We start from the raw sequence: 25256 nt of genomic DNA on the forward strand, positions 1-25256 counted from the left end.
GGTTTTGGTGGTGGAGTTTGGGGGAAGGTTTTTTGGGTTGGGGGTTGTTTGTGTGTGTGGGTTGTTTTTATTTTTAAGGCTTTTAAAACCTAAAAGTGTTCTTTCAATCACATAATATACATAAAGATTAAACCAATATGATCCATTATCTTTTTAGATATTTAGACTTTATGCCTAAATTCTGAAATCTTTTTATCAGGAGCCTTTTGATGTGCTAGCTTCACTTCTGTAGGTGTAAGAGGTTTTATAAATAACTAACAATTTTGGCATTTCTTGCCCTCCCCCAGCCCCCTCAGTAAAGCTCTAAACACAAAATGTTTTCATTTTAATTCTTGCAATTTTTTGTTGTTTTGGGGTTTTTTTTGTTTTGTTTTTGTTTTGTTTTGTTTGTTTGTTTGTTTTTAGAAGAGTGGTGACTTTCCTTGCACTTCAGGACTGTTCTTAAACCTCTGGTATATGGCTTATTTGGGAAAACAGAGCTTATATTCACTGAAAAATCAAAGCAAGTCATTGCTCAGCCCTTGTTTTTTTTGTCAGAATTACCCTAATGGGGTCTTGTTAGCCCATTTAGCATAGTACAGATAATATTAAGATAATACTTAAAAACATCTACATCACCCTAATACCACATTAAGGGCCTGATCTAAAGCCCATTGAATTTGGTAGGAATGTTCAGTAGGAATTTAATGCTTTGGTCTTTCAGCTGTAGTTTTACAACTTAAAAATCAAACATAAAAAATGTTTCAGTTAACATAAACACATCTGTGTTATCTGTGTCGTACTTCACCCTTCATTGCTAATAAAACTATTGGATTTGGAGCCTCCTCAAACTGAAATAAATACTTAAAATAATTTTGAATGCATTTTACAGCAACAAGTTCTGAAATGGAAGAAATGGTGTTGCTAAAAGGTGTATAACAAGCATCGTTGTCTTGTGATGTCCCAAATTATACTAACACTCAATGAATATATAAATATATAGTAAGTCTTAACTGTAACTCACTCATGGCTGCAACACAATAAATGTGAGATTTAGGCGGGATTGAGAATAACTGTTTAAATGTCTTCACTGTGTATCTTCTTACTTTAAATGTACTTTTTTGGGGCTCTGATTTGCTGCCAACCTGCCTACTTTGCTTCCTGGTGTTTACTGTTGGTATAGCTACTTACTAAGCAAAGTAGGCACCTTAACACCAAAGCGATGGCACTTGCAGAACTACTCCTATTACACTGCATTGCTTCTGTCTTTGTTTTTGTATCGATAATGTATTGACGTACGTGTTTCCAGTAGAATATGGCAGTGAGCGGTGACAGAGAGCACAGGCTGTGAATTGTGGGGAGTCTCATTTAATAACCAAGGAAATTCTCACTACTTATGAGAAGAGATGCAGTATCTGTTTTTTATTTTCCCGTTATTACCTCTCTCAGCCCTGTGCAGTGAGAGATCTTCTTTCTTTTTTATGAAACTGTATTTTTTCAGCCCATGGCTTTTTATTAAACTGTAGTTAACGATATACTTTTGAGGATTACATCACCCTACGCGGAGCAATTCGGCTTAGGCTGGAGATCAATCTGCACATAGAGCATCTGTCACTTAATGATTCTGGTTAGATACCAACAAAAAGATTTGAGGTCCCACTGTGTTTTGGGGGGTTTCTCCTTATGTACATGTCTCAGTCTATTAAACTCTTCTCAGTAGCACTGAGATTGTATTTGTTTTTATAAACGGAGTAGCAGAAGAACAGATAGGTATTTCTGGGCAGTTCTTTTTTTCCACTCCCACAGCTTCTGTTGTCGAATGGTCTGATGCTGAATTTATTAATTTATGCAGTTGCTTGCTCAGGTGTAATCCCTTGTTCAGCCACATTTTTTCATCCACTGAAGGACGTGCACATTGGTACATCATGGTGTATTAAAGGTTTACCGCCGCCTGCCACAGCTGTCATCTCTTTGACCCTTCAGTAAACTAACAGTCTTCCACATAATTTTGCTTTCATTCAAGTGTAATGCCATTACTGCAGAGGCAGACAGAATGCAATTCTCTAAAGATCTTGTCTCATTCCCTTCTCTTCCAAGGAGGTTAATGTGCTCAAATGATCCCTGCATTTTCTTTTTTCGCTCTCTTGCTGCAAGAAGAGCATAGAAGAAAGTGCTCTGGATAATCTGTTTGCACTAGCTTTTGGGGGATGGAGTAAACTAGAAAGATGAACTCACCGGTTAGGTGGAAGGCCTTTTTACCACTTGAATTTCAAATGCCTTCATTTGTTTCCTTCAAACTTCTATTTTTGTAGCTTTTTACTAAAAGGCTATACAGATTTTTTTCTAATACTCCTTTACCATGGAAATAAGCAAGTCAAAACCTCTGTACCGAAAACCAGCTAAATAATGTTTAAATGTTAATGACATATGGGAATAACTTCAGACTTAATTGGTGTTTTGTCCATAGACATTCGTCATTTACAAGTGGTACCATTTCAAAAAACAAACCCCTCCCCCCCAATTTCACATTAATGTTTGCATTATATTAGTACTTTGCAGACAGCGTGGATAACCTTGTGGTCTTGCAGAGCTGATGGAGAGAAAGAGTTTGTAGGTGATGGGCTGCAACTGGTGTCTGGGGACATGTGTTTGAAACCCTGGTGTGTAAGAAGGCAGCTACTACGTAGTAGCTGTATGTAGAGTGCAGTTTCCCTTCATGAACTTATCGTCATTGTAACGTCTAATGATTTGTATTTTCCTAGTGCTTTTATATTGATTGCTTCTACTGTATGTACTGCTATTTTTACCCAGTAATGAGGTTAAACAATCAAATGAGTCAGTGATTTATTGGGTTTCTTGGTTTAGAGACTGGTTCTACGCTGCCACAGCTTCTCATCTGCTCCCTGAACTCTTGTTCACAATTGGCCAGTAGGCTTCATCACTCACTCCCCAAGTACCAAAGGAGTGTATGATATGATGCTTTTTATATTAATAATCTGATATTAACAGTTGTGTTTTGCATTTCCTTATCGATTGTTCACACTCCTTTGCATTCAGCTATTTTTGAACCTCTGGTTTCTTAATACATATCTTTTTCTGGTTTTATTTCATATTCTTTTCAGAAGAATTTTTTGAATGTTCAGCTTCTTTGGTTAACAAAATCTAGCATTTTTCTCCTTAGTATTTCATCACTTCAGCTCTTAACATATGCTACTCTTATTTACTATTTCATCTTTGTGTATAACTCTCGTTTGCTTCCATTTAAAAGTAACTGTAGCCTCTCTTTAAGCCAGTTCTGTCTTACCCATCCTGTATTTTTCTTTCTTCTAGCTTTTCTGATGGGGATTCAGTGGAATTACTATCTTGTTTCCTTTAGAAGCCTTTTTGCCTCACAATAAATCCTTCTTAACTGAAAAAATTGTCCAGAGATTCTGATCTTTGTGTCTAAACTGTGGGACCTAAACATACTTCCAGACTCCAGTATTTACTGACTACACGGCAAGGGTAAAATTGATTCCTCGCATCCCGGTGTCCGTGAGGAGATGATGTCGGTCTGGAGGCTGGAAAAGGGCTGCTATGCATTGCGGCTGCTTCCAGTTGAAAGGAAGACGCTTAGGCACACCGTGGTACTTGTCTGCCACACACCCTGGATTGCGTAGGTTTGTCACTATATAAGGTGTCCAAGTAGATCAAGTTAGAGTGAGTTCTTATCACAAATCATTGCTTTGTGTAATGAATTTAATTTATTCCAAGTCATGCTTGCAAAGGTCTCCTGTTCTTCCTCCAGACGACGCAGTATCAGCTACCAATTCATTCTGAGCAAGACCAAATGCAATTTTATCATCTATTTATCCCTCTGTTTAATTGCAAAATGATTATTGTTCCTGCTTTTATAAACCAAAACATGGGATTTGTTATCTGCACGGGGATTATACCGCTTGTTTTTTAAATGTGTCTCTCTCAGATCTGGGTCAGAGCAATGAGTAATATTGGAAGAGAGGTTTTGTAACCAGGCTGAAGCTCTGGCACATGAACTGAAAAGGCCATTCTGATGTTATAGAGGATGTGAGGGGCAGAAGTAGATGTGTGACAGAGCAAATGAAATTTCGGCTTAATTGCAGTGGGTAGACTTTGTCTGTAGTTCAGGTCAGGCTGATTAGCATGTGTTTGTGCAGCTGGTAGGAACAGAGCAGTTCTTCGGTAGTAGAAAAAGTAGTGTTTACTTTAGATTTGAGAAAATAAGTTATGCCATATGTCATGTCTTTCTAAGATGAAAGATCAGAAGGAACTGTTAGATGATCTGTTTTGATCTCCTGGATATCGCAATACAATTGTATTTAAATTGTTTATTTTAAATATAATTTAATTATATTATAATATTATATTATAAATACTATAATATTATGATATTTTAATATAATATAAATATATTATAAATATAATATTATTAAAATATTATTTTAAATATTATTTAAAATAAACTTTATTACTTAAATAATTTTTTATTTTAAATTTTATTATTTATTATTTTAAATTAAGCTTTATTAAAAATACTATGTAAAATTATTTATTTAAATACTTATTTTAAATACTCAGTAACCCTTGTATTAAACCCTTATCCAGGATGCAGTAACTTATTGCTGCTTCTGAACTGTGCACAGTTCTAATTCTAAACTGAATTTATCTGGCTCCAGCCCTTGGGTTTGTCCTACCTAAGAAATGATACCAGGAGAAACTCCTGTGAAAACGCGATCGGCGGGCGAGCGGGCAGCGTGCTGCTGAGAGCTGCGGCAAAGCCAGCGCCAGCCTCGCAGGTCACGGCGGTGTTTCCTCCTCCGGTGTGCCTTCACTCCGCTCTAACGATTTCTTTTATTGACTGCTGCGAGTCTGTTGATGGGAGGGTACAAGTGTAGGAAAGTTGCTTACAGTGGAAGCATATTTCAGCGTAGATAAGTAGAACTGCTGCAGCGTGTCTCGCTGTGCACGTTGGAGCAATTGCAAGGATCTCTGCTCATCAGGTTTCCTTAAACGTCCTACCAGGAGCACGAAGTCAGTGCTCAGCAAGAGCTGCTGTGCACTCGATCCCTGCTGCAGCTCGCCGTAGGTGCAAAATAATTTGACACCTTCCACTGAACATTCAGACTCTCGAAAACTAATTAAATATACTCAGAAGCACTTGAGGAAAGGAGAGGTTTCCAGATAAGACAAGAAACTGGCTGCTCTAATAGCAGGAAACTCTGGTACGAATCATCAGCTCCCCATACTGAGCAGCTCCAAAATGAGACCAGATGGCCTTGAGATGGCCTTTAGGCTGTTTTGGTTGAATTGACTCTTAGTCTTTGTCTTTGCTGTTTAAGAAACACCTCCATCAAATTCCGCTCCCTGCAGCTTCCCAGCTTCACTGCAGCATCTCCTTCTCCCTGTAACTTAGGTATAGACAAGAAAATCCCTTTCTGGGTCTTTCCCTACACGTGAAGATTTACCAAGAGTATGCCCAAACTCGTGATTGCTCCCCATGCTTGCTCTTTGTTGCTATTTCTCTGTCATATTTGCCTAACGGAGTCTGGCATTGCTGTTGAGATGAGATGGTCTGTCTTGAGTTCAGACCCTGGCAGCAAAAACTATGAAATCCCTCTGGATTAAAAGAAAAGGGAGGAACTTAATTGCTTATAATGAATATCATGATCAAATTAAGGGGTAAGGGATTGGGAGAATGAGTTTTATGAGACTGTGGATAAAGTGATTTTAAGAAAAGTTGAGGAACGTGCTGCACCTGAGTGTTGGTAAGAGTTGAGGAGGCTGGATTTGGTGGGGAAGCAAGGGCTGAAGGGGAAGCTGTTGAGGAGAAGGGGGGACAAACACAAAGGTGTGTGAGGAATGACAGAAACATGTAGGAACTGCATCTCAAGCTAAAGCATCCCAGACCCCATGAGAGACCATGGCATTGGGACTGGGGCTCTCTGGAGCTGGGGATTTCATGGGACCCATGTTCATAACCTTCCTGGTGTCTTTGCCCCGATAGCAAATGTCCCTCAGTGCCTTTCCCAGCTGCAATGTGTCCCCAGCCAACAGGGGCCAACACGTGCTTCCACTCCAAGACCTTGGTGCTGAAATCTTACTGTTTTGGGTTTTTTTTCTTGGCCAATATTTGTGGTCTTAGGCAACCTTAATTCTGACATTCTCTAACTCCAAATACTTGAGTTTGCAACCTCAGTATGTTCTTTTAATTTTATTAGGGACTACAGACTAATATGTTTGCATGAGAATACTGAATTAGATTATGCAATGTTTTTTAGCTTTTGATTAAATAATTTTTTTAAGAACTTGTGCTTGTGCACAGGTTGGAGATATGGCTTCACAGTAAACTTTTCGTCATTTGGACTTCATCTTCAGTATTCAAGAAATGATTCTGCCAGTTGGACTGCACAATGTCCCATGTCCTAGAGATCAAATTAGATTTTTTCATTTTTGTGTTTTTATGTGAACCTGGCAATTTTTTACTGTTTTAAAAATCTCCACTGTCAGCATCAAAATGATATGTTTTTTCCTTTATTTTTTGCTGCCTCCTCTGCAGTGGAAAATACCAGTTCTGCTTGTCAGCTGCAAATGACATCATGGCAAGAAATGCATTTCACTGCATCCCTGTTCCCTGAAGTCTGTAAGAAAGTAACTACAGACCATCTGCTTTAGCCACTTTTAGCTACTGTAAAGGAAATGAACAAAATATATTCTGGTTTGCTTTGATGTGCTCCTGAACATCCATTAAGCTACAACTTTAGTGTTGCTGTATGGTGCCTGGATAGAAATAGATCATTTTTCTTATCTATCCTGTCCTCCTGAGCCTGTTAATGTAGTCTAATCCTAGCTAGTAACCCAAGAGATTTATAATCATAAATGTTTGCAGCAGTTTTCCAGAATCTGTTTTATGCTGTGGCAACATCTTTGTACCAGCTAGATACTGCTGCAGTTGTAGTGGAGCACCCCAGGAAGAGTGTATTATGTCCCTGTTTCAGAAATGCTAGGTATGAACATCACAGAGGCAATTAATGTCAGTGCCATATGCTATATTCAGGATACTAAGTCTGAGTTATTTTATTTGTCAGATGTGAAAATTCACTTACCTCTTTCTTAAAATTGTTATCTGAATAGTTAATATAGTAAAATAACTGTTCTTCCTCTACACGAACCAGGCAAATGTGCTACCATGAAAATGTATTACTTTTATTTCTGCCTCTGCATTTTTCGTCTACCAGCAACTCTGATAATAAAATTAAAAGTTTTAATTTCTTCTGAATTGCTCTGTAAATATTGTTCTTAATACAGTATTAATTTCTGTGCTTGCATTCTAGCCCCTGTATGGCTTACTTCAAGTAGGTTACTGAAATCACTTATGTGGAAATTCATCTTCTCTAAGTTCCCTTGTACTTGTTTTATTACACTAAAGAGTTGAGGTGTAATGTACCTGACAAACCCATCTATTTTTAGGTTGAGAAACAGTATATGGGAGAATTATTAAAATAAAAACAAAAATTAAAAATCTGTTAGTGTTAGCTCTTCAGGATCCCCAACATGTCAAGTTAAAAACACTGAACAGCAGCTGGAGCTAGAGATAAAACCCAGCCAATTCTGGAAAATAAAATGGCACAGGTGATTTTGGCAGGCTAGGTCCTGGGTTAAGGTTTGCTCTCTTCTTCTAGGCAAATTACTCTAGTATTGTAGCTCATGGATGGGGACGTGGCTGTTTCATTGCGCACGCCTGCTGGCTGCAAAGCTGGTAGTAGAGGGGCAGACATAAAGAGAAAAAGCTACTTCAGAGTCTTAATCACAGCAAGAAATGCAGTCTCAGGGTTGCAGAGCTTGGGAGAGCCTGATCCTCAGAGAGGTGGTCCACAGGCTGTGAAAGCTGGAGACTCACTCTGGAGAGCTGGAGCAGCTCCATAAAGATGGTACGGTTTCCTCCAGGGCCGTGTTTTTAATTAGCTGTGTTGGAGTTAATGGCATTCCTTATTATGTGCATTTCATGTTATTTTGCTTAAGCCAGGTAGGACACATATTTTGATGAGAATTATAAATATTTTGAAGGTCTGTGAATATTGGATTTTTATGCTGACTAACAAGTTAGTGTATTTTTACATGTGAAGCAGCAGCTGTGGTAAGACATGTGTTGATAGGACACTTACTCATCTGCTGTATCTGTTATTTGTCATCGTTACATCTGTTATAGTCCACATGGCCCTAATCAAAGCCGTGGGGCTTTCTGCCAGGTGCTCCATACCAAATGAGATGGGAAAGATGACAGATTTTGGTTACCTGTATCCTTGCAATACTTTCTGTGATAACCCAGCTATGTTCTGTAAGATTTGTGGGAGAATCCATCCATTTCTTTAAGGAAGGTGGCTGTCTTTGGAAAGATAAAGGAGTGAAGTCAGTGGCAGAAAAAAAAAAATCCTGTTGTCACCAGCATGTTCCCAGTGCTTCAAAAATGAACTGTTGTAGGATGGTTTTCATTGATTTATTTATTTACTGAGGAAAGTCGTCTTGGAAACACTGCCACTTAATAAATAAACAAACCTTCAGGTAACTAGACCTAGATCTGGCAAAGCATTTAGCCATCTGTTTATTAAAATGGGAATAGCCTGGTGTTCTTCACCACTAAACCTGCTTTGTGGTCACGAGCAGTTAGTGATGGAGGTGCTTTATAGACTGTCAGGATATTCTTAGGGTGTGTTTTAGGAAAGCTTTAGGGGGCAAAGTCTGTGTTCCGTCTGAGAACTCGCCTGTAGGATAATTTCCTTGAGCAAACATCCTTCCCTCCTGAGATATTTCTCAAATTACTTGAATTGCTTTGTTCAGTGCTGTGTTTGCCTTGAGTTCAGTGATAATTCCCAGATAATACGAATTTATGGAAGGTATATTTTTTGAAATATTTATTGGAGAATGTCTTCCCTTCAAAACACGCATTTCCCTTACAATGCTATTTTTCCAGTTCTCTCAGTGCATTTTTGCCAATGCAAAGCTTGCTTAGAGAAAAAAATTCCCTATTAGTCAGATGTTGACTCAACTTTTATGCTGTTAACGTTCCTCTACTGCCTTTTTATTCTGCTGTCTCTGGTCTCTTCCTTCTGTTCCACACAGCCCACAGAAGCATCTCGCCTCTCTGTGTCCCTCTTTCTCCCTCGTTACTGCAGACTCTTCTACATCTTTCCATGCTGGCATCTCACGTTCACCACCCTCTGATACATCCCTGCCAATTTCTTTTTAGCTTTTCCTATTTGTGTTTATATAACAGACGTTGTTGTATGACTCTTAGATGATTCTCGTTTAATTGGTGTAAGAGTGTTTAATTCTTTCCTGTTTCATTTTTTGCTGCACCCCAAGTGATTTAAAGGGAGGTGAAGAGTTTGAGAGTTTTGCAAGTAAGTTTTTGACGCTGTTGATTGGTGCTGTTCACCGCAACTGGCTCCAGCAGCCTGTTAGTCCCTGCACGACTTGCTCGTTAGATGTTCTGCTTGTCATGCAACAGAAACAACCTGCAAGATCTTTTCCCTCACCTGCTTGCTTTACATAGAAGTTTGCTGCATTTTACTACCAATATTTCTATGGTTGCGAGATACAGACCTAGACGGGCTTTGCTGAATGAGACTAATGTAATGTGAGCAGAGACAGGAGCAGTATTTCAAACTAAAAACTCAATGTTGGTCTAAGTAGTGCTTTGGGTTGTGAATAAAAAGTGCCTTGAGGGTGGGAGGTCGTTTCTGCTTGCCTGTCCTGGAGCCTTTAGGGCATGAAATGGCCAGGACATGGGTGGCTGTGGGCAGCAGTTACTTGCCGTGCATCAGGGCTGGGTCTCAACTTGGAGGAGCGGTGCCGCTGTCCTGGGCTGCAGGAGCACACCAGCAGCACCCAAGCTGCTCCTCTCTTATCAAAATGGGGTTTTAAAAATACTCCATAGTGTGTGTGTATGTGTGTAACCCGCCGTACCGTTACCTTCGTACAGATAAATTGGAAATTCGTACTATAAATTGGAAGTTCAGCAGTGTGTCACAGCATTAGGAGATTTTGTAGAGGTTGCTGTGAAACTATATGATTTGCCTGTAACACCAGCTTGACAAAAACGAAACTGTGGAGATGGTTCCCCAGTAGCCGGTGAATCTCTCCTGGAGTGACAAATCACCCCGATTCTTTGTGTGCTTTGACTAATGTTCACTTTTGCACTGTTAACATTATTCTCCTCTCTCCTTTCTACCTCCAACAATAATTGATGATTACAGAGATAATTTTTGGTCTCATCCCTCCCTCCCACCCCAGCATGATTCTCCCAGGCTTGATCCGAAGCCCAGGGAAGGCAGCAGAAAGTACCACTTGCTTCACATGCAGCTCTACTGCGCTTTTTCCAAGTGCTGTATGTCTGCGGGCGGTGTGCTGGGGTTAACAGGCTGTGTAAACAACTATTCTGTTGAGCGGATACAGGTATTTTTAAGAAACTTAAAACTATGCCAAGTGTACACTCAGTTTCTGGTATCTGTCTAAAGAAGTATAAAATACACGGTCGTGGAAATGCCTTGGTATAGCCAATTTTGGGATATAGAGTGGTGGGGAAGAAGGTTTGCTTATGCACGTAGGTGATTTAGGTGATGGTAAAGAGTTTTTTGTGGGTGGTTTTTTTTGTTGTGGTTTTTTTTTTTTTTTTTTTTTTAAGAAACATATTTGTTTTATTCTGTTTTCTCCAGAAGTTGTCATTACCAGCATAGTTATTACAACATGCTGAGGCTGTTATTTTTTCTGAAGAGCTGAGACTGGTATTTCATTTCTTTTTAATAATGTGACTTTTACCAGGGTGAGCGGGTTGTGAATTAGTACTTCATTATGTGCTGACATCGAACAAAGTCCCTGCTTCAGAATTACCTATTCAAGAAAACGGTTAAGATTTGGTTGTCTGACTCATTTAGGTACTTGAACATCCTCCCAGTACAGAATTATACATAAAGTATATTTAACAAGTTCTGCTGCTTTGAATAATAATGAGTCTAATGAAGTAATGGAATAAATATTTTTGTGGCTCTTAAGGGACAATTATGTTAGTAGAGCATGAACCCTTGTTCTTCAGTTATCAAAACATGGTAGAATTGCTAATAAATGTTTGTTGACAATAAATATCAATTGATGTAAGTGTAATAAGATGCTTGGGTGTCAGGGGCCTTGAAGTTGGAAACCTACTGAGTCCTGCTCCTCTCCAGGGACTGAATGTGTCCTGTGCATTACTTTAAAAAAAAAAAAAAAAAAAAAAAATTAGAAGTTGGTATAATTTCTAGCAGCCTCCACTAATCTTATGAAGATCCTATGTACAGATAGGTGTGACTAGGGGTGAAATATCACACACGTTTCTTGGCACAATGTGGTACAACTCGGTGCTGCCACAAGCTAGGACCCGTGTGTCTGGAGCAGCTTTGTCATCAAAAATTCTCTGGATTTTTCATAACATGGTGTTCTATGTCTTTTCAAAGCATAGGCATAATATTTGATCTGATCTTATATGATCCGTTTGCTTACCTTCCTTGCTTACGCAAGATTACAGAAACATTTTAGAAGGTACTTGCAGTGAACTGCAATGAATGCAGTCAACAGGCATGCGTTCTGCAGATGAAGATCAGGTTTTTTATTCTTTCTCACGTGTTGACATCAGGTGAGAACAAGGTGTGTTTTACCATATGCAGATGCTTCAGGTAACATTCTCTTTCCCTCATGAATTCACAAATCCATGTCTTTTAATTGTCATGGGTATCACATGAACTTTTAAATGCTTCTGTTCCAAATGCATAAAACAGTTATTACAGGGTAGAGGCAGTAAAAATGATGCTCGTGTTACTGTTACTCCGTATTTTGAAAACTTCCTTAGCAATGTGCTTGAGACTTAAAATTTACCTTAGTAAATGGAAGGAGAGAACCCAAAGGAATATGTGGGTTTTGTATCCTTGCTGTTTGTATGTGCAAGAACAGATTTCATTGTTCTCCTTTTAGGGCAGAATAAAAGACTTTTCAATAAAGCTGAATTACATTTTCTTGCTCCATTTTATTGCAATGGCATGTGTGTTTCAGTTGATGTAACTTTATGTACTTGGGACTAAAGCAATGAGGCAAATATGTGTATTAGCATGGGAAGGGAGAAGAAAATGCTGTTTCAGGAGTCAGAAAAGTCTCAGTTGCTAATTTTAAACTTTCTTCTACATGGCAACCTATAAACAGGCAATAAAAATATTTAATTTGCAAATTACACAGTTCTAGATTCATTTTAAGTTGAATATTTTTTTCTTGTGTAGTCAGGTTTTTGTAACATTCTTACGAAAATGTTTTCATCATTATGATTAGAGACTTTGCCTGGTAGAGTTAGGTAATAAAGTCGCTCATTTCCTACTGGAATGATTGCATTTCAGATGAAAGGAGATAAAAGTGGGGCATAATAAATGCAAGTAAGAAGTAAAAAGATGTAGGCAAGAGAAACTAATTAACACACTTTGTTTTGGTGACCAGTTTGAGAAAGTAGATAAAAAAATGTTTAAAAAATCTGATAAGACAATCTGTAGATCAATAGATAAAATGCAGAAATATTTTGTATGTTTCTGCCCTTCTCTGTCAAACAAAACAATGAGAGATTGGCATCCCATGGGGCGCTGAAAAGCAACTCCCGCTCTGACTCGTCGCTTCTCAAAACCGTCTTCTGTCCTGTTCTTATCTGCATTCTTTGTTTCCAGTTATATTTTATCTATTAAGACATTTCAGCAGGATAAGAACCCCTGATTTCAGAGATACCAATCGATCTGTAAAAGTAAACAATCTTTTCCCTTATTTGCCCACCTGTTAGGGTATTTTATTTAGCCTGTCAGTTTTCTGAGAACTTAATGTTCCTTCCCAATGATTCCATGTAATAGCAAGTTTTGTTAGAAGATACAGCACTACTCCCTAGTGTTGTTGCTGTTAGGATACTGGCTTTATTAAAAACAAACAAACAAAAAACCCCAAACAGACCAAAAAAACCCCCAAAGAAACAACCTCTCCTGCTACTCTACCAAACATGACTGCCTTTGGCCTTTAATACTCTGAATATGCTACAGGACACCTGAAAATCAGACCAGAATCTTGTGTGCGAGCAGCGAGTCCTTTCCAAGGTCAGAGGTTTGGATTCATTGTATAATGCTAATAGAGAACTCTCTTATTTTGCATGGTGATTTTTAATTCTTTTCAAAGTGGTGCCAGACAATGTGTAAAGAGAATATACAAGTATATAAATGAATTAAGTGATGATATTTCTGCAGCTGTGTGATTAGTCTGGTACTTAAGCCACTCTAGAAGGTAGGATGGAGAGCTTCCTGCTAATTAGTGAAAAATTATTCTTTTATCGTGGTATGGCTCATATTCTTCATTTTCTGATGGATTCTGCATTGCTTCTTGTTTCCCAAAAATCTGTTCCCCTGTGACAGCAGTCTTCATCTGCAATCAGTGATTAATAACTTCTGCAGCACGGAATTGCAACAGATCAAACTGCAGAGCCGGGTGCCTGCGGGGTAACGAGCCCGTGCCCTTCCGGGTGCCTCGGCGTGCCCTGCGGGTCGCGTCCCCTCCACGCTGCCCCAGCCCCGTCCCGTCCCGCTGGTGCGGGGCCCCGTCCCGTCCCGTCCCGTCCCGCTGGCGCGGGCTGCCGGGCAGCTCAAAGGCAGCTGACTTTCTGAAGGACTGTGTTTGCAATAAACGGATGTACGTGCTTAGAAAGCAGTGATAAACCAGTTCATCTTAATTACAGAAATGATAGGGATTGCATGAGATTTATGACTCGCGCTGGTTGTGATGTAAGAGGGCAAAATTTGTCTAAATTAATTTTATGTGTAAAATAGATGCTTTTTCTGTAAATTTTAAAATCCAAATTGCGTAGCTATAGTCATTCTAGCATAGAATAGCGTGTCTCCTCTGAAGTACCAGCTGAAAGACCCAAACTTACTGTGCGAGTGAAAACATAGACCCTGACGTGTATCTGCATGGAAATTCAGTTGGAAAGCTGAAAATAGCCCTTTTAAGAAACCCTCCTATGAGCTTTATGTGTAGTAACAAAGAATAATAGAACAGTATCTTACTGCGGCAATAAATATATTTTTTTAAATGAAGCATTGAAATTCTAATCACTCTTGCTCCGTGTTCTGACTGTAACAGCTGTTGATTTTTTAATATTAAAAAATATTACATTTTGGGAAATAGCTACTGTTGGTCAACTGACTACTATTATGCTTGGTTATAAAGACAGCCTTATTTTAAAGACTCTGTGTGTTAGTATCTTTTACAAGGTTATAAACAACCTTTTTTTTAAAAAAATTTTCTTCTCTTTGGTTTTATTATGGAAAAATATATGGTTTATTCATGGAAAAATCTTTCTTAGTGTAGAACCACAATCTTCGTTTGTATTGAATGTTATATCTAGCTTAATTCAAGAATATAATGAGGCCATACTTTCTTAGATCTTGAGTCACCAGTTACAGGGAAAGTTAATATAAGTTTATGATAAAATACTGCTGCCTTGCAATTTTGCATTTGCGTATACTCGGTAGCATTTGTTTCCCCTCTTACACAGCTTAAAGTGATCACAGAAGACCTGAAGCCAGGCAGAGCAGAGCGCTGGGTCAATACACCGAGATGCAAAGTTCTTGCCTTCACCAGAGCTTAGCAATGTTACAAGGGATTCTGCTGTAGGGAGATGGTCAAGCAGCTTATTTTCTGTTTGAAAAGATGTATATCCATTTTCTGAATAGCTCTGTTATTAAGTGTTATTTTATAGTTGGTTAGAAGAGCTCAGTAGGATCTTGATGCTGTTTTCATCAGAGCCTTCATTTTGGAAGAAACAGTGGCTTAAGGACCTATTTTTAAGTTATGCTTATGACTCCTTTTTGGTATCAAAATTAGGGTAGCATAAGCCTAGTATAAGAACAAAATTAGCCATAGGATCTGTTTAATTATGTTCTTCTAAATTAGTTTGCTTCAGTCCTAATTCTGTCATCGTCCCTCGTGTTGAACAGCCGTTTCTTTTGCAACTGATCCGCTGAAATCGCTGAACTTGGTTGCATACTAAAAGATGCGATATCGGGATTTGAGAACTCGAAACTCCTGTATATTTAGTCTTTTCTGTTTCCTAATATCCCCTTCACCTTTCTTTCAAAAACAGATCTTGAAAACTCCAGGACGAAAATGAGAAGCACGGTGTCAGTTCGAGAGGGGCAGGGAGTCGTGCTGCTCTGTGGACCACCCCCCCGGGCGGGAGGTAAGGGACCTTCCAGGCTTTGTGCTTCCACCAGAGCTGATTGACCGTAAAGTGGAATATCTCCCTGGAGAGGCAGAAGAGAGGTCCTTCAGAGAGAGCAAGAATGAAACCTGGTTTCTGAAGTAAATACAAAGAGAGAGAAAACAAAACCAAAAGAGGGGGAGGAAAGTACGAGGATTTATTTTTATCTTGAAATGCCTTTCTAGCTCCTGGTACTTTCTGTGCACTTAACATGTCTGATTTTTATGGTATTTCCAGTAATTAATTGGGTATCTTTTGGAGTTAAATTCTGCCCAATTTCACAATTGCCAAGCCTCGATGAATCTGATTTTCTCTATGACTAGACAATTGCAAAGAGTAGGTTGTTGTCTTTAATTATGCTAGTATCTCCCCCTTTTCTTGCAATCAAGACATTTGATAGCGTAATGTAATGATGCTGGCATAATTTAAAACACTGCTGTCTCGAGAGGGGCAAGAAAACTAGATATATGGATTCTTGGTGGACCAAAAGTTGCAAGTATGTTTTATCATTCATTCTGCGTCTTCAGTCTTTGGCTAATTGCTATTGAGCCTCAAGTAATATTTGAAAGTAACTGGTTTTATTTGTTTTTAATTGATATGGAGTCTCATTATTGAAGGGCTGTGATGTTAAACATTAGATTTCATTGCAAAGACAAGGTAATATAAGCTAAACATTGAATACAATAATATAGGTGTTGTAGCCTCTTAAATTTGGCAGAGTCCAAGCAGACACAGCCATAAAGTGGCAACTTTACAACTGTCTGAGCTTGCAGAATTTTTCTCTCTCTAAACTGATACATACTCTTAAATCATCTTTATAGCCTTACAACAGCTTTGTCTTTTCAGCTGCTGAGAAAATAGGTCATTCTCCCAGCTATCTATAAGAATTAGAATGATTAAATTTTGCTTCTATATGCAGTCCAAAGTCTGAATTACCGCAGCCATTCTTATACTCGCATCCTATGCATGGGTATACAGCCAGAGGTGGTCGCCAAACTCACTATAACCCTGCGCTGAGTCTGCAATGTTTAAGTCTGAGGTGTTAAACGGGAGGTGATACAAAATGTGCTCATATTGCTAAGAACGGTGGTTCATCAACACGTGGAAGAGGTGAGAATTTCTTTCGCAGTCAGCAGATGGGTATGATTGACACCCCCCACACTAATTGTGTTATTCATGCAAAAAAGAGAGAGCTGAGGGCTCCCTGAATTATCAAATGGAATTGAGAATTGGTACCAGAATTATTTAAAATCCTTGGATTTGTCTGAGAGTTGGAGGATTAACCTTTAAAGTTTTCAGGAGACATGGAGCAAGGTGGAAGAAAACCTTCCTCTTCTTTCTTTACTAAAATAAACCTATAGCACAGTGACATCAAACATACAGTGCCTCTAGACCTGGCACAGTAGGGTGCAGGTCAGTAAGTCTTAGATAAAGTATCCATCCATTAAGCAGAAGTAGTTGCTAGGAATAGCAGGGATGGTTTAGGAACAGCTTACCTGGCCTGAGGGCTGTTCAGCCCTTTCCAGACTGGTGATCTGATTTTTTTTTTTTTCTTTGATTCTGTATTTGTTGCACTGAGCTATCAAATAATTTCAGACAACACTAATGTTGTGGTTTAGCCCCAGTCAGCAATTAAGTACCACCCAGCCGCTCGCTCACCCTCAACCCGGTGGGATGGGGGAGAGAATTGCAAGAGCAAAAGTAAGAAAACTCGTGGGTTGAGATAGGAACAGTTTAACAATTGGAACACAATAATAATAATAATAAATTGTAATGAGAAGGAAAACAACAAGAGAGCGAGATAGAAACAAAACCCAGGGAAAACCAAGTGATGCAACCACTCACCACCCACCGACCGATGCCCAGCCAGTCCCCGAGCAGCAATCGCTGCCCCCGGCCAACTCCCCCAGTTTCTATACTGAGCATGACGCCATATGGTATGGAATAGCCCTTTGGTCAGTTTGGATCAGCCATGTTGGCTGTGCCCCCTCCCAGCTTCTTGTGCACCTGCAGAGCATGGGAAGCTGAGAAGCACTTGGCTAGTGTAAACATTACTGAGCAACAACTGAAACATCCCTGTGTTATCAACGTTATTCTCATACTAAAATCCAAAACACAGCACTATACCAGCTACTGGGAAGAAAATTAACTATCCCAGCCGAAACCAGGACAACTAATTCCAAAAACCTTCTCAAATACCTTGTTTTCTCTTACCCTTTACCCCTGAGATATTTTTCTTTCGTGTTCTGCTATGTCATGCAATTTCTAAGTTCTTGCTAGCTTGACAGGGATTTGCACTTATTTCTTACATTCTCTGTAAGGAGCCTTCAAGAAGAGACTTGATTAAATTGTGATTATTCCTCCATATACAGCATCTCAGTTCCAATAGCAACCAATGTCCATCCCAGAAGAAATGCCAGTTCATAGTATGGAAAAAGGAAATTGCTTCCCTTCTACAATTTGGCATATTTTCTTCTTTGCTTATCTTAGCCACAGATATTTACATAAGTAATATGAATATCCCCTTTCAATGGGGAGCAAATTATTCATGCAGTTAACGGTACTTTTGTCCTTTTGAAGTTTGCAGTTCCAGTTCCATCAGGGTATGGACATCTACCATTTAAACCAACAATGAAACTCCATTTAACTTCATACACATTGGCTCCTATGCTGAGCTTGTATTTTAGCTTTGTTTCTGTGATGGCTGCTGGTGTACAGGAGGAGGAAGATGGTGCTCAATATTTCAAGTTGAGGGTCCACAGATCAGTTTTATATTTCTGTCATTAAACGTGAGCTGTATCACAAACCACACCAATTTTTTCAATTTTGGGTTTTTTTTAAGAGTTAGTGCATTTTCCCTTTTTGGCATTCCCTTTTTTAGCAGTCTTGTTTGAGATTTACTGAATGGGAGGTTCAGTGAATGACTGGCTTTGTGTGTGAAGACTTTTCCCCCAAAATTTTACTAATTCAACTGGTTTTTATGTTAGATAATGTAAGTTGTATTATAATTGAGCAGTGATTTTTTGATAATTAAGATGGTCATCTGTCATTGTTCTGCATGGCCATACTGCTGTATATAATTTTAATTCTGTTACAAGGAACCTGTTAAAATATCCTGGTTTTTCCACGAATCACTAAATCATTTCCCCCACATACTCGAAAGATAAAATGACATCTGAAATTGATTTATGTGGATCTCCTGCTATCTTTTTCAATTGTTACAACCATTAAGTTCTACTGAACTCTCTACAGCTATTTTGACTTTTTTAGTGTGTTACTGTTATGTCTTTGATGGTTTTAAAGGACTGTCAATATAACAAACTTCTCAACATAAAAACTTAATATTGGACACACTTAACATGCAGCCAGTTAAAACATTCATGCGATGTTAATGTTTTACTTTCTGCCAAGAATGGAAAAGGCTAGACATATGGAGATCCAAAAATTATTTTTCTCTACTATTCATTTTGTTCCAAATTCAGTACCTAAGGAGTGACAAAGCCCCGAGTAAAGCAAATCCACAAGTTCCTTTAGGGTTTTACCTACTGTTACTGCTGTGTGTGTATCTTGTCTTAAGATACTGTTTCCATTTGCTAGATATTGTGATCTATATTTGTTTAGTACAGTCAGTTTTACTGATCTGACATTGATTTTGGATTTCAGGAAATGTTACTAATTTATGAGGTATTTTCTGTTCTTCAGGAGGGGAGAAAGCAATGAGACATAGTCCTTTTATGTAGTCTGTGGTAGTTTCAGGGCTGCTTTACACACAGAGGAAAGTTCATTTTTAATGGTAGAAGTAAAGATTTGCTCGGTGGTTGTTATTCAGACTTTTCAAGGAATTCAGGCTTGCCTGGAAAAACTAGGCGTTAGTTTTATGTTGGTAGATATACTCCCTGTTATCTTGTTACTATGCGGAATATGACCATAACCCACAAGAACTTAAGTAAATGGCAAGAGTGTTGTGGAGCCGACAAGCTGTTGCTTGGAAATTGCAAGGAAATTCTGCTTGTCTTATATTCATGATTAGCCTCGTGCGGGATGTGTTCCTATTTCATGCAATATGGCAAGGATATTTCTACATATATAAAGCAGCAAGAATATGTCCTCCTTCCTACTATCATGCCCTGATAAATGTAGACTTAATCAATAAATGAGACTGTATTTGAAGGATAGGGATCAATCTAGCTTACAGCTTATTATTTTAAAGTTGTGACATGCTGGTTTAAAATGATATTAGATCATGGAAAAATAGATCCCAATTTTATTGCTCACTGCTTGGTATGACAAATATTTCAGTGAATAATGTCGTGTCTGTTGCAAATTAGTATTTAGACTTGCAAATTTTTGCTCATGTCTCTTGTATTGCCATTTGGAGACCTGCAGGTTCCAGCAAGGCTGTGCTTCATAAATAACATGGCATGGAAAGCATCTCAAATGCCAGAAATATTTTGATGCTTTGATTATTTCTTTTCCACAACTCTTGAATATCAACATGCTATTTTTCAGGAAACTGTAAATTGAGTTGATTTTACTTATTTGATTTTACTTACTTATTTGGCTTTGGAAACCTTTCATAACCTTAAAACAAAGCAAAACCAAACTGATAGAACTCCAGAATACGGTTTCTTTTCTACTGCCCATCAGGGTGTTTTCAGGAGGTGGAAAGCATCCTGGTTTTGCACCTCTACTGTTTGCTTTCGTTGCAGATTGTGGATGACACGCATCTGGGCATGAACAATAAATCATTCTTGCAGTAGGCACGTTACGAGGTTTTTGCACAAAAATGCATTCTAAGGAGAATAGTACGTTGAATATTGTAAAAGCAATGGCCTTAAAAATGGTTCCATAGTGTTCTCGAGCTGTTCTCAATCTGCCAAGGAGAAATGGTATTTTTATTTAAAAATATATTTTGCAATAGTCCTGCTGGTGTCATCATCATCATCTGCACAAATTTCAGCTGACAGTTTGAAATCAAATGGTACCTGAGAGACACTTATATTTGTCCATATGAGGGACAATAATACATGTTCACAGCTGGATTTTACAATGAATTTTATCTGTCAGAGCATTATTTTCACCACCAGTAACAAACCAATGCTACAGAGACACTCTCTCTGTTCTGCACTTTATCAAACGCAGTCTTTCTAAAGCACTTCTTTTGATAAACTTGTGTTCCAGGCTGAAGTAAACCAGGCTAAAATTAGTATATCCTTATTTATGTATTTGTGCAACATCTGCAGCTACTTTACAGTACATGTTTTTAAGCTAGCGTAGAGGCATATAACTAGCCTTGTAGCAAAAGATGCATGATTCCCGTTTGGGAAAGGGCAAACTGGACAAGCAAGGTATCACTCCAACTTCTTACAGAATTCTTTAACTCCATTTTTCATTATGCACATCAATGCCACTGAACATATGAATATATTAGTATTTCAGTTTTATTTCTTAGATATTTGGTCTTCTATCCCTTTTGTAAGTCTTAGTTTGAGAGATGTATCTAGATCATGAAGGATAGCTTCATAGCCAGGTAGTCAGTAGAGCATAAAGGTGGGAAACATCTATGATCAGTAATATTAGCACTCATAAATTTTGCACTACATCTTGAATACCCATTGCAAAATGATTATGGGGATATTGTAGCTTTTTATAATTTTGTTTTTAAGGAAAGATTCTGGCCTTTAATCCTCCATATTTTTTTTCAAAGTAGCATTCCCAAGTATACAAATCAGAAAACAAAACAATATTTTTAAATCTCAGTATTTTAAAGCTAGATTATTCATTTCATAAATGGGGGGAGGGAGCACGTCAGAAACTGTAGTCTGTGCAGCGAGGGGTACAATTTCACCGAAAGCCCAAGGACGAGTTTTGCATAAGATTGGATCAGCTCCTGCTGGCTGCGGTACATTTGGTTTCCACTAAAGATTCACTAAGATTTTAGTATGTATAGTAGTAGCATATATAATGTGGGCTGTCATGGGAGAGACAAAGAGTAGAGCAGACTTTGGTGGGACTAATACTGCGTAAGTTGCATCAGCGAAATGTATGTGGGCGCTCCAGAAGACCTCGGAAGACTATGGGATGTGCGCTTTATTGCTGATACCTGCTCTCATTAGCCCTCTTTCCTGAACCTGAAAAAACTGAAAGAGGCAGCAATATGGGATAAGAGGGTTTTAATGGGAGACTGTTCCTCTCAGTGGCGGGGTATTTGTTGGAAAAAGAGGGCGATGGAAAGAAAGAGGGAGAGGTAGATTAGGAAGAACCAAATTGCAAGAAAAAAGTTCAGGTTGAGCCTTTTCACTTAGCTAGTCCCAGGTGTCTCAGGTATGCCCTGAGAAAAAGAGGAGAAAACTGGAGAAAATAACTGGGTTTGGCCCTCTACCAAGGTTATTTTTATCCCTAAATTGTTACTGTGGGGTTTTTCTCCTCCAGCTCTTTATTATCTTCTCTACTAAAATATTTGAGTTTTTCTTTAGAAACAGGATAATTGATTAGGAAGAGGCAGGAGGTAGATGGCTGCAGTCCCAGCACACAGTCATAGCTGATCATTACACTGTTAACAAGAGTCCTGAAAGTAATTTTTGTTTTTCACGGGGGTTTACCGAGTACCATCTCATAAATGAGTGCAAGACTACCAAATGAAATTTGTCACTAATTAATACTTCTACCTGTAAGCATTAGTACATTCCTTTTGAAAATATACACTTGGGTATTTCATTAGTTTCCTTTACTTTATCTCACTAATACTTAACATTCAGAAGAAATCAGATGTGTTTTAGTTGAGCAATAAGCTAAACTGTCATCTTTTTATCCTCAAAATTATTATAGGCAGGAAGCAATTTAAAATACTTTCAACTATTGAAAAAGCACAACAGAGTTGTTAGAAATGCTCTGAGCAATTAAATGTAAAGTTCTAGGGAGGTGATTAAAAGAACAATTTGTCATTTGAAATGGATATGGCTAATGGGTATGTATTTAAATATTGCTTCCTAAAGCAGTTTCTTACTTTTCTGCATACTTCCAGAGTACGAACAATTTGATCGGAGCCAGCACAGTTTGAATGACACAGCTAGTCTGAAACAATTAGTTCAGAAATGTGATAAAGAGAAACTAATCCATCATCCTGCCCAGCTACAGGGGAAACGAAATTGGGTTTTTATTCAGCACTGGAACCCAAATGTAGAAAAGCATTTTGTTAGACTTTTCCATTAGCATCTGGATTTCCTTTGGAGCACCAAGGAACATTTAACCTGCCAGTTAAGGAGCGCTTTTATATTACAAGGTCACATTTGGTTTGAAACTTAACACTAGCTAATGGTCAAACCCCATGTGTGACAGGAGAGAGGGAGGGGAAAAAAGACAGACAGCAGGCGAGGCCATATTGCCGAGCTGCTTTTCCAGTGGATGTGCTGCTTGGAAATGTACTTAACGAGTTCTTCTGTGGTATTAATAAAGAAATAACGCTGCCAGTCTTGAACATCTGTGTTTCCCAAGGATGAGCTTCGAAATGTTTACATTTTAATTACAATGGTGTGCTTTGCTTTTGTCACTGCTTTGAAAGACTTAGAAAAACTCTACAAATTGTTGAGTATAGAGAAAAACAGACCTACAGTGGGCTATTTTACATCATCGGTGCTTTGCCACCTGTGGCAGCCCTGCAAAGGTAACAGACCAGTGTGTGCAATTGCTGCTTGGCCCGTCGGGGGGTGCGGTGGAGGAAATACGATTTACGCTGCAACTATGTTTAAAGAATTGCATCTTCTTTTACATCACACTAGCTCATTTCAAAATCAGAAAACAAGTGGCCTCTTACCATATTCCATTTAAAAATGAAAATTAGGTGTTAGCCTGAAGTAGGAGCCTTGCAATTTCAGCTAAAACATTTCAATATTCTCATTAAATGTGTAGATTGAAATTGCAAGATATTACATGGGTCTCTCGCACTGCTCTCATTGTTTTGGGTTATTCCATACACAGAAGTCGCATGCATAATTAACTGCACAGCATGCTGAAAATTGATCTTTTACATTTTATCTACAAAATAATTCACCTTTTATCCCAAAACGATTAATGGTATACATTAGTTTCAAATCAGAGTGTTTCCATTATACTCTGGAATAAAATGAGCTTCTCGGGTTATGTTCTCCACTTTTTGTAGCTGGACTCGGGTTCCCATCATGCAATTTACATTTTGGATAAACAGAACTATCTTCAGCCAAAAGAAGAGAGTTATTCTAAAGTGTTCAGGGGGAATTTCAGAAGCATTTATAAATTTCCAAATGTTTTTCCTCAAGTTGGGAAAATGTAACAACTATTTTAACCAGATGCTCATTGTCTCACCTTACTCCTGGTGGCCACACTTCAAGCCCTATTATAGAGGTTTGTTTTGTAATTGTCATTATTTTTATATAGAAAACATTAACAAAAAGAAAACTACCAACCTACAGTTTATAGATAGACTGTACTCTGAAGTGTGACTGCAGCTTTTGTAAACAGCTAAAGACTTTTGCATTATTAGTGATATAACTACTTGCATGCAAACAATTCAGGATCCCCCTTGGAAATACAGTCTGAGTTTTGTTTTTCCCAGCTGAACATACTTAGGACAGTTTTTCACTTTCTGGGCATTTAATGTCCTCAAGAATATACCCTAAAACCCTGACAGGATGTACAATTTATTTCCAATAAAATTCTAAAGAGTTTTTTTCATTGTCAAAATGAGATAATTTTTGGCAGTGACACCTAAAGACGTTATAATCTCCAGTTTACGTATATGTTAGGGGATCCCATATTGGTGTACATAAACAATTTGTCTTACGCCTACAGTGCCTAAGATTTTTATTTGTAAAACAACCTTTAATGTTCGCAAAAAAAATGAGAAATTTGCGATTTATTTTATGGCGGAGATAAAGTTGGTTTTTTTTTTTTTTTTTTTTTTTTGGCTAAAGTCCAGGCACCAAGAATAGCCTTGCAGCTGGTTGTGCTGGCTTGCTGATGCTGAAGGAAAGATGGACTACTCAAGGTGGTGAACTAGGTGGAATAAAGTAGCTAGGGTTTGCCCAAGTAAGAAAAGTAAAGTAGTTAATGAGAAGTTTGAAGGTAGTGTATGTAAGGTAGAATGCATTATACCCCCCGGGGGCACTCGCATCCACACGTGCAGTGACCTAGACCCATAGCAGCATAATCCTCTAAGGATTAAGCTACAGTGAACTAAGGATGGTTTACGTCTAGGTTAAGAGCATCCTCTGGGAGTTTAATGCACTCTACCTCATGCGGATTAATTTCCTACTTTTAAATAATTTGTTTGCGCTTTCCCAGGGGTTCCCATGCTGACAGCCGTACAGAGCTGTCCTCAGCAGTGTTGACAAATTGACATTTCTGTATGTGACTGCCCCACAAAACTACGCATTTGCTTCGGGTCTGTGCCACGAGAACTTACTCCTTCCTGAGTGATGCTTTTTCTCCTCTTTCTGTCATTTCTTCACAGTTTGAGCTGAAACTGGGCCAAATGATGAACTAAGTGGTTTCTTCCTTAATTATGGAATCTGTCATTATCCTCTCAAAATCAGTGTTACTTTTCCATTACTTTTACTCTTCACTCTAAGGTAGATAATTCAAAATAGCTGGTTGTTACAAATTTCCATGTCTTTAATTGCAGTTTCTGTCATTGCTAAATTTTGTCTGATTACTTTCTTGCAAACAGTTATTTCAAAAGCCATATACCATCCTGTGGGTTAGACAGAGTGCCAGTTGAAGACAGAAAATACCAGGATATTTCAGCTTCCCGTTGTATCTATATTACAAAATATTGTAAAATCTGATTGGGGAACTGTATGAAATAATATATATTTGGGTATCAGTGATTGACATGAAACTTCTTGTCTTTAAAAAATAAAACATAAAACATCTAACTATTGTTCAGTCAGCTTGATGCACTCAAAATCAAGTATTTTCATTT

The 25256-nt window shown here is 38.4% G+C and overlaps 1 protein-coding gene across 1 annotated transcript in view; it reads left to right on the forward strand.

Annotated features, from left to right (window-relative positions):
- The window catches only part of CNTN3 (contactin 3), a 75932-nt gene that overhangs the window by 5404 nt on the left and 45272 nt on the right, over positions 1–25256 (forward strand). Inside the window, exon 2 of the mRNA XM_075513658.1 lies at positions 15182–15277. Coding sequence (XP_075369773.1) covers positions 15182–15277 — 96 coding nt within the window. The remainder of the gene's footprint in view (positions 1–15181; positions 15278–25256) is intronic.

This window comes from Mycteria americana, chromosome 11 (genome assembly GCF_035582795.1).
Source record: "Mycteria americana isolate JAX WOST 10 ecotype Jacksonville Zoo and Gardens chromosome 11, USCA_MyAme_1.0, whole genome shotgun sequence".
Classification (NCBI taxonomy): Eukaryota; Metazoa; Chordata; class Aves; order Ciconiiformes; family Ciconiidae; genus Mycteria; species Mycteria americana.